We start from the raw sequence: 14,937 nt of genomic DNA on the forward strand, positions 1-14,937 counted from the left end.
TCGGGTACTCCATGAGCCCAGACAAGATTCCTAGATCATTCCTCATTCCCAGGCTCCTCCCCAAAGAAAAATATTCAGACTCAGAGAGCCTGTCTACCATGATTATACAACCACCTTGAGTCTATTTCTGTTGGTACTTTATGTAAATTACTTTATCATGTGCTACTTTTTCTTTACTATCTTGGCTGTTTATAATAATGACATATTTGTAATGTAGCTTAGATAAGACCACTAAAACTCTTACATTCTGGTGCTTATAAACTAGTAAGGGGAGAGAAAATATGATAGCCATCAAAATCATACCTTAAAGATTTTCACATCCATATATATGTGGGACTTCAGCGTGTACTTTGGTGATTTTGTAGTTTGATTATCTCAAACTTTAATACCTCAATAATAGAAGACATATACAGTAAAGCAGGAAGCATTCTCTTCTGTGTTCTTTATGAGTTTTCTGAAGTCCATGAGAAGACTTTCATTTGGCAAAAATCACCCATAAACCTATTGAGACCTGAAAAGCTCTTGTGGGAAATGTTAAATTCAATTTCTTTCATTAACAGTTTAGAGGTTATTTGAATAGAATATTTCATATTAGGTGATTTATAGTACTTTGTGTGGCATTTAAAATATGAATTTCCCTTTTCCTTTAAGTTGTTGGTCATGTGTGTAGAGAGTCTAGTATTAGTTGTCCTCCGATATCTTCCTGACATCTGCAGGGTCTGTAGCAACATAGCTTATGTAATCTCTGATATCATAATTCTTCTCTTCTTTTACTTTTAGATCAGGCCTGCTGTAAATGTGTCAATTTGTTTTTCAATCTTTTCCAAGTGCCAATTCCTTTATTAATTTCCTTCTACTGTTTAATTGTGCTCAGTCTTACAGATTCCTGTGCTTTGCTTCTGTTTTAACTGGACATTTTATGATACTTCTCTGTGAGGGAAAGGGAGGTGGGGCACAGCCTGGTGATTGCCAGGTCGGGGGTCAGAGTCCAGGCCCTCATTGAGCACCTTAGGAGACATTGCTTCCCTTGGCTGCTGGGTAGATATAGAGTCCCACACTGGTTTCTCCTGACACAGCTGAGGGCTCCTTTCTGGGAAAAGTCTGGAGCTCCTGGGATGGTTCTTGAACCATTCTAGTTCCAGGAGCCTCAAAGTCTAACCCTCCATTCTAGCCGTTGCTTCTGTGCTTAGCTTGTGTCTGGGTATTTGTTTGTTTTTCTGTGATAGTTGGATGGTTTACAGCAGTTATCTAAATGAGATTTCTGTCTTCTTCACCAATAAGCCTAGAACATATAAAGTAAGCAAAAATCCCCGCAGGGGGCAGCACCATGTTATCTTTGGTTTCTGAGAAGCTTGGATAGTCTGTTTTCTTCACACCATCTTTCCATCTTTTTTTTTCCTCTTTTCTGGATAGTCCATGGTTTCTACACAGCAGGAAGAACAGGAGAAAGAGTATCAGCAAGCACTTCCTCAAAGTAGAAGTACCCACAATTAGTTTTTCAAACCAAATTAAACTGATCCTATTTCCATAAAAGAACCTTACAAAACTTGTTAGATGGAGCTTTAAAAAAATACTGTCAGTTTTTAGAGAATTGTTATTAATGGTTTCCTCTCTCCCTCTAGTATTTTGATGGCAACTCAGATGCCTCTACAATAAAAGAGAATCGACTTGACCCACCTATTGTGGCTAGATACATTAGGATACATCCAACAAAATCCTATAACAGACCCACCCTTCGGTTGGAGCTGCAGGGCTGTGAGGTGAACGGTAAGGGACGAGAAGCACCACCTTCACTCATGGACACTCCACAGCTCAGGATTTGGGTGGTGTGGGAGACTAGAATTCTTAGATACCCTTAAGGCCTTAGGCACCAGAAGAATCTTTGCAAGACAAGTTCCAAGAGGGGATATTCTCAGTATGATCTAAATGGAGATAGAGCCTGGTTCCAGTAGTCTGAGAGGTGGAGTGGGGGCAGCTCCTCACTCCTCCCTGCACAGTGTGTCACAGAAACTGTCTCATCAGCACGTTTTCAGTGAGAGCCATTTGACTCTCAAAGTCCCCCAGGCCACTCAGACTTTAGTGGAGGAGCTGTGCCACTGTCATATTTTTTGGTGATCAGTGAGCATTTTTTGAATCTGAACCTGGCTTTCAATTTCTGAAACCATGAGTGTGCTCTGTATTCTGTTTTGGATCCTGTGTAAGTACTCAAGTCATCTGAAGCTTCTTTTATTTTTTTCAGGGCATGAAATTTGTCTTTAATCTAATAAACCTAGGTCATAACTAACAGTCATAATAGTCCACTGACTATTCTCTCATTTTTAGGCAAGGCTTTCCAGAATTGCTTTAATAATTTACTTTTTTATTTTTATGCACGTTGATGTTTTCGCTGTATATGTGTCTGTGTGAAGGTGTTGGATCCTGGAGTTACAGTAAGCTGCCATGTGTGTACTGGGAATTGAACCCAGATCCTCTGGAAGAGCAGTCAGTGCTCTTAACTGCTATCTCTCCAGTATTTTTTAACTTTCAGGCACATTTAGAAAATATTATCATTGTCCAGGCATTCTGGTGTAAAAGCCAAAAACAATGGCCGAGGGCTTGGCTCACCCAGGCCTCAGCTGACTACTAAAGACCGGAGTAGGTGAAGGGATGTGAAATCACATGCTGTGTCATGCCCTGGCAAGCTTCCTGATCTTCCCCTGAGGTAGGAGAGGAAGGTCCAACAGGAAAGTGCCTGGACTTTGGATTCAGTTTCTTACCAAACCATATCATGCTGTACTTGACATTTGTGAGAGCTATGGATATGGACATTTGCCAGTATCTAGATATCAGCAGTGTAGAAAACCGCCCACACAGGATGCAAATTTTGTGTAGGCAGGATTACTCCATGAAACAGATCTGTAGGTCATGGGAGTTTTCCCTCCATAATCACAGTGTCAGTGGTAGCTTTGGTCAATCATGTAGTCTAACAAACCTAAAATGTGAGGTTCAATTCTGTTAATTTACTAAAAATATTCCTTTTCTGCATAAAGAGCATGAATTTTTCTCTTCACTTTTTGGAACTTACATAGCAAATAGTGCGTGTTTCTTTAAGGATTTTTTTTGGGGGGGGCATAGAGAAGGCCAGCTATTGCTTCAAGGAAATGCTTTTTTGTGTTTTCCCCCCAAAGGAAAAAACGAAGTAGCACTGAGATAGTCGGATGCCTTCACTCATTAGCTATGTTTCCTACACTAATAGTTCATCTTTGCTTGCCTAGAATGCTCAAAATTATACCCAAGCAAAATTCTAAAGAGTATATGTGTTCAAAATGTTGAAAGGGAAAACAGAAAATGGTGGATACCAAAGTCCTACTACATCGCCACAGCTTCAGATGGAAGAAACTCTCCTTTAAGTACAGCCCTGCATTGCTTACCTGCAGGAATCCGTCCTTAAAAATTCATCTTTAGGCTATTTTGTTTGTTACTGTGAAAATATCATAGACTATGTTTACACAGTACCAGCCAGTCACTCAATGTGGTCTCGGTACAATTAAGAGAAAGAGCTCAAGAAATTAGACTCCAGACAACCAAATAACCCTATTAAAAAATGGGGTATAGAACTAAACAAAGAATTCTCAACTGAGGAAACTCAAATGGCCATGGAGCACCTAAAGAAATATTCAGCATCCTTAGTCATCAGGGGAATGCAAATCAAAACAACCCTGAGATTCCACCTCACACCAGTCAGAATGACTAAGATCAAAAACTCAGGTGATAGTAGATGCTGGCGAGGATGTGGAGAAAGAGGAACATTCTTCCATTATTGGTGGGATTGCAAGATGGTGCAACCACTTTGGAAATCAGTCTGGCAGTTCCTCAGAAAATTGGACATATCATTACCTGAGAATCCAGCTATACCACTTCTGGGCATATATCCAGAAGATGCTCTAACATATAACAAGGACATATGCTCCACTATGTTCAAAGCAGCCTTATTTATAATAACCAGAAGCTGGAAAGAACTCATATGTCCTTCAACTGAGGAATGGATACAATAAAGTGGTACATTTACACAATGGAGTATTACTCAGCTATTAAAAACAATGAATTCAAGAAATTCTTAGATAAATGGATGGAACTAGAAAATATCATCCTGAGTGAGGTAACCCGATCACAAAAGAACACACATGGTATTCACTCACTGATTATTGGATATTAGCCCAGAAGCTTGAAATACCCAAGATTCAACTCACAGACCACATGAAGCTCATGAAGAAGGAAGACCAAGTATGGGTGCTTTGGTCCTTCTTAGAAGGGGTAACAAAATACTCAAGGGAGCAAATATGGAGACAAAGTATGGGACAGAAACTGAAGGAGGGAACGTCTGAAGACCATTCCACCTGGGTATCCATCCCATGTGCAGTCATCAAAGGTAGACACTGTTGTGGATGTCAGGAAGTGCATGCTGACAGGCACCTGATATTCAGAGGCAGATGCTCACAGCTAGCAATTGAACTAATCAAGGGTTTCCCAATGGAGGAGTTAAAATGAAGACTGAAGGAGCTGAAAGGGTTTGAGGCCCCATGAGGAGAGCAACAATACCAACCAACCAGAGCTCCCAGGGTCTAAACCACCAGTCTGGGGGCACTTAGGGAGGGACCCATGGCTCCAGCTGTATATGTAGGGGAGGATGGCCCTGTCGGGCATAGGTGGGAGAGGAGATCCTTGGTCCCATGAAGGCTGGACACTGAGTGTGGCAGAATTCGAGGGTGGGGAGGTGGGAATGGTGGGGTATGTGGGGGCACATCCTCATAGAAGCAGGAGGAGGGGGGATGGGATAGAGGGCTCCTGGGCAGGGGGGCGGAATGGAGTAGGGGGATAACATCTGAATTGTAAATAAAATATCCAATAAAAAAAAGAGACAGAGCAAGTGAGCATAACATGACAGTTTCACAGTAAGCTAATTTCTCACAAGTAGAAGGCACATGTTCAAAAATAATGATAAGTATAGTCAATACACAGAGCAGTTGTGTTGTAGTTTATTATTGACTATTATGAATTATACATAATTGTGTGCACTGCACTTCTACAAATGTCTCAGGACAGTAGGCTGATGTATGTGGACGCCATCACAAGCACAGAGGCTATATTTTACTTTATGACAACTGTGATGTCACAACACCTCCATAGCCTAATGGGACCACTTGCATTTGTGTAGTCTTTTATTAACTGAAATGTCATTGTGTGCCACATAGTGGTACATATTGTTCAGAACCACAATCTATCTCAAAGCAAAGACTTGAGATTCTATGGCTGTCTGAAGAAGGGAGAACCCACACTTAGGATACCGTGTTGGATGGGATACTAGCTGTAAGCTCAATTTCCTGTTCTGACAGTCTTGTGTTGAGCAAACTCTTGTGTCTTGCTATACTCTGTGTCCACTTCTGTCAAACAGATGTATGAGCATTGAATAGTATATTAGTAGCACCAGAATGGTATTTGCACTTGAATTCAACAAATGTCCTTCATTATGCTGTTTCCTGGAAGTGATAAATTTTTTTGCCTTTGTGTTGCAAAATGCAACTCAGGGGCCATTAGTACTGTGCAATTAATCATATTACTTTCCTCTTGACAGGATGTTCCACACCACTGGGCCTGGAAGATGGAAGGATTCAAAACAAGCAAATTACTGCATCTTCATTTAAGAAGTCATGGTGGGGAGACTACTGGGAGCCTTCCCTTGCCCGCCTGAATGCCCAGGGCCGTGTGAATGCCTGGCAAGCCAAGGTGACATCACCCATATAAATGGAGTTCTCTCACTTTCCAGAAACAAACAATGACCACCACCACAAGGGGTTGGGGGTGGCATGGTGGTGGCTGGGAACCAGAGTGTGAGTCTCTGAAGTCCCAGGTCTGAGAATCTAGGATGATTTGCAGAATCAACAGCTTTCAGCTCTAACTATGACTCAGAGAAAAGACATACCTCTTCCCTGTAATTCTTGGTAGCTCTAATTTAATTAATTTAAGACAGGAAGGGCCAACAGCTTGCAAAGAACTACATAATAATTATTTTAGGCCAGTGGTTCTCAACTTTCCTAATGTTGTAACTCTTTAGTACAGCTCCTCATGTGGTGCTGACCCCCAAGCATAAAATTATTTCTGTTACAACTTCATAACTATATTTTTGCCACTGTTAAGAATCATGATGTAAGTGTCTGATATGCAGGATATCTGGCATGCAAGCCCTGTGAAAGGACCATTTGACCCCCAAAGGGGTCTCAACCTACAGGTTGAGAACCAGAGTTTTAGGCTCATTTTTCTGTAGATTCTCTGCACGGCAACAAGTAAGTCCACATGTAAGTGAACGAAGACAATCATTGCTTACCAGTCCTGCTTGAGACACTTTAACATTAATAATGAACAAATAGTTATGGTTTATAATATATCTCTTTTTCATAATATGCCACTTTAAAATTTTTCATTCCCTTTACGAACTTTGTGACATTCTTCAAGACAGTTGGAGGCGACACAGTTATAAAACCAGGAGTATAAATCAGTGATCCAAGTTAAACAAACACCTTCCAGAAAGTTCCTTTGATATTGCTCCACTAAGGATTTCATGTTATTTGATTTGAGGATAACTATTAATAGCTGACTTATTTGTATTTCATTCTTCACCTGATAGTGGGATCACAATACCACAGTAACTTTATGGCCCCTTCAGACAAGACAATGCAAGTTCATTACTTTGTCTCTTCCCATCTCCCTCCCTTAAGATATATATTAATATATATGTAAATATATAAATAATATATAACACATACATATCTATATATGTTAATACATCCCAATTCCCAGACTCTGAAGAAATCTTGGTTCTAATCTCAGAGTAGGCCACTAGAAAGAAAATTGAAGTGTGGCACATGAGCCCCACATAGTGTCTTAGAAGCCAACCCCTGTGCTCTGAAACCCATTCAAGCCTACCGTGGACTCACAGAATGCTGGACTGGTAGTAGTTTCTAATGAAGCATCTCTCCAAATCTCTCTATCCATGCCTAAATGCACAACAGATTAAATCATCTCAGCTTAATGTCAAGGCAGGGTCTTGGCTAGAATTCTATTCGTGGCTAAAACTCAGGTTGGTCCCCTACGTGAAGCAGCCCAAACATTACATCTTGCAATTATGCAGAAGAAAATGGATATTCAGAGAAACTAAAACAATTAAAATAGTAATGCTACATTACATACTTATGTAAAAAAATAAATAATAAATAAAAGTACTATACAGTTATTCCCCAGACATCCCTTTAGACCTGTACATGGTAAATCTTGTCACCCTACACTCTATTCTACAATCTTTAAAAGAAATCCTTTCTATATAGTTAGCTTTAATCATTGGGATTGTAATTAAGACCCCTCCAAAAAAATGTTAACTTTGGTTTTTTAATAATGTCATTTTTAATCTAAATTTCTCAGTCAGAAATTTCTGTTTGATCTAACCTTTTCTTAGCACAGAATGTCTTTATATGATATTTAGAGAGGCTGAAAATCAAAGCCAGACACATGCAGGTATGCATAGCCAATCTGTCCATGGTCGAGTTTACCTGATATATACAAAGCCCTTCACCTGTATCTTGTATCATTGATACAACCCTGATTTTAAGTCACTCTAAGATGACACACAGGGAATCTCCCAAAGTTGACAAAGTTTTCATCCTTTAATTCAATCAATTTGCTTTTAAAAAGCTATATCATGTAAATATATAGACACACACATATTCATATACACACAGTATATTCATATATACACATATATGTCCACATGAATATGAATGACATTGAGGAAATAGCATTTGTTTCATACATAATTGCATGATACATCTCCCAAAGGTAGAAATTCATCCCAGACTAGACACTAGTCCTTCTGAACTCTCTTCAGGAGCATGTCACTGTCCTTCTGAACTCTCTTCAGGAGTATGTCACTATCCTTCCGAACTCTCCTCAGGAGCATGTCACTGTCCTTCTGAACTCTCTTCAGGAGCATGTCACTGTCCTTCTGAACTCTCTTCAGGAGCATGTCACTGTCCTTCTGAACTCTCCTCAGGAGCATGTCACTATCCTTCTGAACTCTCTTCAGGAGCATGTCACTATCCTTCTGAACTCTCTTCAGGAGCATGTCACTGTCCTTCTGAACTCTCTTCAGGAGCATGTCACTGTCCTTCTGAACTCTCTTCAGGAGCATGTCACTGTCCTTCTGAACTCTCTTCAGGAGTATGTCACTGAATATGAGGAGACTGTTTGTGAGGCTAGACTGTGACATGTCTTAAGCAGATACTCAATGCTTTCTCAGTCATCCCTCAAACAATTTATAGCCTTTAAACAAACCTGCTTAAGAAAACACTTCCAAATAATTTGGAAATGTAATCTTTTTGTTTAAAAGTAAAATTCATTTATCAGTAAGTATCCAGCAGCTACTTATTAAACGCCAACTGTGTACCTTGTATTGCTATGAATACCAGGAAAAAAAACTAATAAGCCCTCACCCTGGAGCAGCAAAGGACCTAAACAAGCAAATAATTACTATATATGATATGGAATGCATCAGTAAAAATTAAATATTTTTAAGTTGGCATACAGAGCATTAGATTTCTTTGTGGCATTTTGTCATTATACTTCATTCTTAATCATTATTTCCCTTCAGCACTGCCTTCTCCAGTCAGGCATACTCTATTATTCTCTTTAATCTCCCCTCTCAGTCATGATCCATAACAACAAATAAGAAATCACAGGGAAGTCTTCTAAAAGACAGAGACTTGTAAGGGAGGAGATGGAAAAGCTTTACGAATTTTCTAAACATCTTCTTCTTAACCAAAAGGAAGGATTAACGTCTTCATTTCAGCCCTTTGTTTTGTTGTTTTCGTAGGCAAACAACAACAAGCAGTGGTTACAAGTCGATCTGCTCAAAATCAAGAAGGTAACAGCCATCATAACACAGGGTTGTAAGTCTCTGTCCTCTGAGATGTACGTGAAGAGTTACACCATCCAGTACAGTGATCAGGGTGTGACGTGGAAATCTTACCGGCAGAAGTCCTCCATGGTGGACAAGGTATGGGATGCTGCGTTGGCAAAGGTTTTGAAAACTGTCTGGAAACTGTTTCCTGACGAGAAATCACAGTATCTTGCATTAGCCAGTACAGATTATCTAACCACTCCCCCAAGTCTTCTCAACCCCCACTCCTGCGCCCCTTCTATAGGTGGCTGGTCTCAGCAGAGGGACCATTTGCATCATTTTTCTGACTCAGCCACCTGTGAAACAGGGAGTACATACTACCAGGGGATGCTGTGAGGCTTTTGTTATCTCTCACTTAGAATGATGTAAACCTATCCAGAAAACCTTTCACTAAAATGAAAAACAAAACAAACAAAACAAAACAAAAACAAAAAACCTTGCTGCAGATAGACTTGCTGCTTGTAGCAAGTCAGATACCCAGGACCACAAGCCTCTGTATGCTACATTGCTACTAAACAGGAAACGTTTGGAAAGACTACCCTTCTTGTGAAATCAACTGCCTAAGTCCCCCTACCTTCTAGAAGCAGAGCCAGGGAAATGTGCTTAGTCATCCAGGAGTGGGAACCGGGCTAAAACTAGTAGGAAAAACAACACAGGGAGGGGAACTAAGCTTTACTGAATTCTAACCAAACGCTCACTCAGCACAGATCATGTTTGTGCCCCTTTCTTATCTTTTACTATCCCGGCAGTGGGTTTTATCTTGTTATAGCATGCTTTCCTCACATCAGGGAACCTGCTGTCAGAAAGACTCTGCTGTGTGTGTACATCTCAGGGAACTTCCTGAGAGTGAAAACAAAAAAGAACACGAGCGAACACTCAAGGGGAAGAAGCACACAACCAAACGGAACAATAGAGAGAACCGGAGGATCGCACTTATACTGAATGTCGATAACAAGTTACTTATTGGCATCTGCTACACGATGCTCACCAGATATTTGCTGTGTATTTGCACACACTTTCAAATCTGTGCAGCATGTGTGAGGTAGAGCTTTTATTCTCACTCTGAGGATGAGGCAGTGGAGTGCAGAGGAACACAATGACTTCAAGGCCGCACAGAGACTAAGAGGCTATAGAAGAAGTAGATTTGCAAATACTTGTGTCTGCTTTATTTATTTTTCCTAATTTGACACATCTGATTGAGAAATGGGCATCTTTAAGGGGACATCAATCTGGCTTGTGATTTCCCTGTATCCTGAGAACAGTTACAGAAAAAAACAAAGATGACCGACTTTGGCATATGAAGATAAATTAAGACTAAAACAGGAACTCCCATGATGCCAATGCTGACCATTTTCATCATGTTTTCCTTGCAGATTTTTGAAGGAAATAGCAATATCAAAGGGCATGTGAAGAACTTTTTCAACCCACCTATCATATCCCGATTCATCCGCATCATTCCTAAAACATGGAACCAAAGCATTGCACTTCGTCTGGAGCTCTTTGGCTGTGACATCTATTAGAATTAAAGTCTAAAAAGAAAAATAACAAATAAAAGCTGAAGAAACTCCTTCAGGCCTAGACCATTCAGAGCAGGCAATATAGTATGGATATTTTAAATGTTAACAAGCGTTCTGCTATTTTTTTCCTAATAGAGAATAATGAGAAGCTTTTACAGTGTTCCTTCATCGCTGTCATTAAGTGAGACGGCGACTATTATTTCTTCACTGGTTTGAATATAAATGGGAAATATTAAGACCAGGCAAGAATAAGACTGTCTTTCACTCTGATTAAAGACGCTATATAATGTAATAGTTATATAATGGAATGATATGAGTCACTGTGGCTCTTTCAAATCCTGTAGACATTAACAAAAGAGATAATACTTTTGGAAACTTTTCATGGACCTAGAAAACCGTTATTTCTATATTTTTCTTTTAAAAGCAAACTGTAATTTGTAAACAGTGGAAACAAAGTAGTTGAGGTTTTTTTTTTATAATAGGAAAAAAATATTTTGTTGTAATTGAGTGAGAACTTAAAATACCCAGTGTTGGTCTAGCTCAGTGGGCAAAAGCGCTTGCTGCCAAAACAAAGGAACAAGAGCAACACAAAACAAAAACAAAACAAACCCGGATGGCCCAAGTTCAAGTCCTGGAGCCCACAGTGAGAGGAGAGAACGTATGCCAGAAAGCTGTCCTCTGGCGTCTGCATGCAGGGCTGTGGCACATGTGTGTGCCCACGCCCACGTACAAGCAAATAAAAGACTTTCAAAGCTTGTCTTTCTGTGTCATCTCGAGTGTTCTGATTCTCCACAAGGAAAAAAACAGTTGAGCATGTTTCTCACGGTCCAGTTGGACTTGTGAGTCTGTCTTGTTTGGGACAGATAGCACATATCGATATCCTTGTGTACCAGCCATCAGACATTAAAAAGAAAATGTCAATGATGGCCTTGGGAGAACTGGTCATGTGCCTTGGCTTGATCAAAAAGCTGGCACGGTGTGGCATACTGTTTCAAAACTTGGGTTCACCTAAGGGAAGGTGCTTACCTGTAAAGGAAAATATGGGACTGTTGGCTCAAAGCTTTGCACAGTTCCTCTCAGAACTGCTCCAGGCCAAACTGGCAAGAGGATGAAGAGCTCTTTCTGTACCTTTCTTTCTGCCTCTCCTCACACAGCAGCTTCTTCTGTTAGCATACTTTTCTCTGAAAACTCGGAATTTCATGGTGTTGCATCACTTGCCAGTCTATGGAGCCTTTCAACATCTGTAAAGTCACTTGGGATGGACGCTTTATACACACAGGATAGTCATTCAAATAGAGAGCTGAAACCATCTGGTTTTGTGAAATAAGCCTCCCCAATGCTTAAGTAAGAATTGTGTGAAATATGCCTGATATAAGATAGATACTCTTAATATAATTTTACGATGTGTCAAAACAAGCTTATATACCATAAATATAATTTTTAGGTTAAAATTTTAATTGCAAAACAACATCAAACTTATTCTCTTTCCTGGTGCTGTGGGTTCATGGGGTTCAGATGGACAGTCTAATTGCTGGCTTCACTTGGTGTCACCCACAGTTATTGTGAAACCACAGCCTCAGCTGCATTCCTAAAGGGGTTTATATGAATGTAGAGGTATGTGGGTTGGGGGTCCTTTCTACCTCTTGATATTGTCTCAGCTCCAACCCTCACTACCTGACTTCTCCATGTGGTCTTCTAACTCTATGTTTCCAGTGAGTAGGTCTCTCTAGGCAAATGCTCAAATGCTAAGACTTTTTAAAGTCTAGGCCCACAGCAGAAGCAGAGCCCCATCTCGGCCACATTCTATTGGTTGAAGCAAGTCAAGAATAGGGGAGACAAGACTCAGTGTAGGAGAAAACTATATGTGATGTGCACACAGGACCACTGTTGACTGGGAGTTTCTAAACTCTCAGTTGGTGCATCTTCCCGAGAACTTTGCAAATATGCATGAGTGCTTTCGACATCCATTGAGTAGTGACTTTCTAGAGGCATATATGTTTCCATTGTTGCTTTCGCTTCGTGATTCACACTACCATGTACCAAAGCTTCTCTAAGATTTTCATTGTGCTAACAGCAACTGAGAATCTGAAGTTAAAAAAAAATAAATCTCTGCCTTTTCCAAGTCTGGTCTTGTGGAAACACAATTGATTAAACTACCAAGGGGCTCTGGGCTTCGGTTACTACTCAGCCATTATCCTCTTGACACCTTTAACTTAAGGATAAAGAATCTAATATTTTTATTTTTTTAATAAGCCACCTAATTTATAAATAAGCTTTATAAAGCTAGTTCTTGGTATCTCGTCTATAGAACTGGATGGATTCCCATTTCTCTCTCTCTCTCTCTCTCTCTCTCTCTCTCTCTCTCTCTCTCTCTCTCTCTCTCCTCTATGTCTCACTATATAGCCCTGACTGCCCGTTGGAACTCACTAGACCTGGCTGGCACACCCAAGACTCTAAGGGAAAAGTCAATCAGAACTCTTACTTGTTAGTGTCAGAGGCAAAACCAGACAAACCGACAATCATAGCATAAAAGGGAAATTAAATGTGTAAGTCACACCCCCTAGAGAGGCAGATATGAGTATTAATTAACAACTCAAAATTAATCTGAAAAAAAATGAGTATCAACGAAAATGTTTGAGTTATAAGTGACTTTGAAGCAAAACATAGTTCCACATTTTGTCCATCCCTTTGAAGTTGTTTAGCTGATACTGCAGCTTTGGCTACCTGGTATCTCCTCCCCTGACATAAGACAATGCACTGTTTGTTATCTCCTAACTGGTTCCTATGGAAAGAAGTTGAGTGACTCACAGAGGAGTTCGGAATTGCAAAGAGAAGCCAACAATTAAGATTCTAAACACTATTAGTCATTCTAATTGAAAGCTGGGGAAGAATGGCTGAGCGCATCCCACAGATGAAAAGTCCTCAGGAAATGTGGACTTGCTTCTTCAGAGGGATTTCAAGGACCGAAGAAATACCATGCTACTTTTCATAAGAAAATTGAACAAGGATCATCTTTTGTGATAAGGACCAGTATAACAATCTCAAGGGGAAATGTTTGTCGTATTTGGAAAAACCTGGTTGATAGATAAGCTACTCACAGGGCATAGCTGGACAGTAGCAAGACCTTCAGGTGTTTATATAAAGGCTTTGTCTCCGGTCACCATTTACATTACCTTCAAGTCATTTGCACTTTTATTATTTTACTTTAAAGAAAAGCTTCTCCTTGGTGTCTTAGGAATGACGTGCAGTGAGCCCAGACCGTTGCTTGTTCTTTATTGGCATGGAATTTGGTAATGGTCTCTCTTCTATGTAGGCCCAGGATTTTCCAATTGTACCTCAATTCATGAAATTCTGACTCTGAGACTTACTATTTATGAATAAATGTCTAGGTCGCAACCTTTGGCTGGTTCTCCAACTAGCTCATAACTTAATTAATCCATTTATTCTATATTATGAGTGCCACATGGCTGGCTACGTCTTCTCACTTTCATCCATCTGTCTCCTCAGATTTGGGTTGGAGGAATCTCTTCCCTTGCCTGGCTGTATCCCAGAATTCCTCTCTCCCAACCAGAACTCTCACCTCCTATTTCCGGCCTCAGCTAATAGGCCATCAGCCTTTTATTGACAGATGAGATACTTCCATACAGTATGTAAGAGAGTCTTTCTACAGGTCTACTTGTTTTCAACTCCTTGCCTTAAGTACTGTTCCATCACTGAGAGACTATAACCACCACTTCTCAGGCTTTGCTGATGTGTTTGCTTGGAACAGACTTGTGATATCAGCTGGCTCATCTAGTACTCTATTTGTCTGTACTCCAAGTTGGTCTCAAACATGCCTGCCTCCAACATGCATTGCTTTCCATTGCTGCTCCGTCTTCTCCCTCGTTTTTCTCAGGAATTGACATTTGGCTGCACATGTAGCATTCCAGGACCTTCACAATGGTTAACCTGTAATTACTGAGGCTAACCTAATGACTGAATGCCATACCTGAACTTTTAAAAATAGATTTAACTGACTACATTATGGTTTTTGCCTCAGGAGTAGGTACAGTTAACATTTGTTTATATACTGAGCCCTCTAGGACTTCTTATAAAAGATTCAGAAAATTTATCCACATAGAAAATTGGAAACTTTAAATGGAATTGTCTTAGTCAGTGTTCTATTGCTGTGAAAAGATGCTGTAACCGTGGCAACTCTTATAAAAGAAAGCATTCACTGGAGCTGCCTTACCTTCAGAGGTTTAGTCCATCATTGTCATGGCAGGAAATATGGCATCATACAGGCAGGCATGATGCTAAAGAAGTAGGTAAGAGTTCTACATCTGGACCAACAGGCAGCAGGAAGAGAGAAACACTGGGCCTGGCTTAAGCATTTGAAACTTCAAAGCCTGCCCCAGTGACACAGTTCCTCCAAACAGTACATACCCACTGATA

General features: G+C 40.2%; 1 protein-coding gene across 1 annotated transcript in view; it reads left to right on the forward strand.

The window, feature by feature from the left end:
- The window catches only part of F5 (coagulation factor V), a 68,323-nt gene extending 57,061 nt beyond the window's left edge, over positions 1-11,262 (forward strand). Inside the window, exons 22-25 of the mRNA XM_028757903.1 lie at positions 1,623-1,767; positions 5,612-5,763; positions 8,900-9,082; positions 10,360-11,262. Coding sequence (XP_028613736.1) covers positions 1,623-1,767; positions 5,612-5,763; positions 8,900-9,082; positions 10,360-10,506 — 627 coding nt within the window. The 3' untranslated portion in view covers positions 10,507-11,262. The remainder of the gene's footprint in view (positions 1-1,622; positions 1,768-5,611; positions 5,764-8,899; positions 9,083-10,359) is intronic.
- Positions 11,263-14,937: the final 3,675 nt, after the last annotated feature.

The sequence above is a fragment of the Grammomys surdaster genome, unplaced genomic scaffold (genome assembly GCF_004785775.1).
Source record: "Grammomys surdaster isolate TR1022 unplaced genomic scaffold, NIH_TR_1.0 130, whole genome shotgun sequence".
NCBI classification, from domain to species: domain Eukaryota; kingdom Metazoa; phylum Chordata; class Mammalia; order Rodentia; family Muridae; genus Grammomys; species Grammomys surdaster.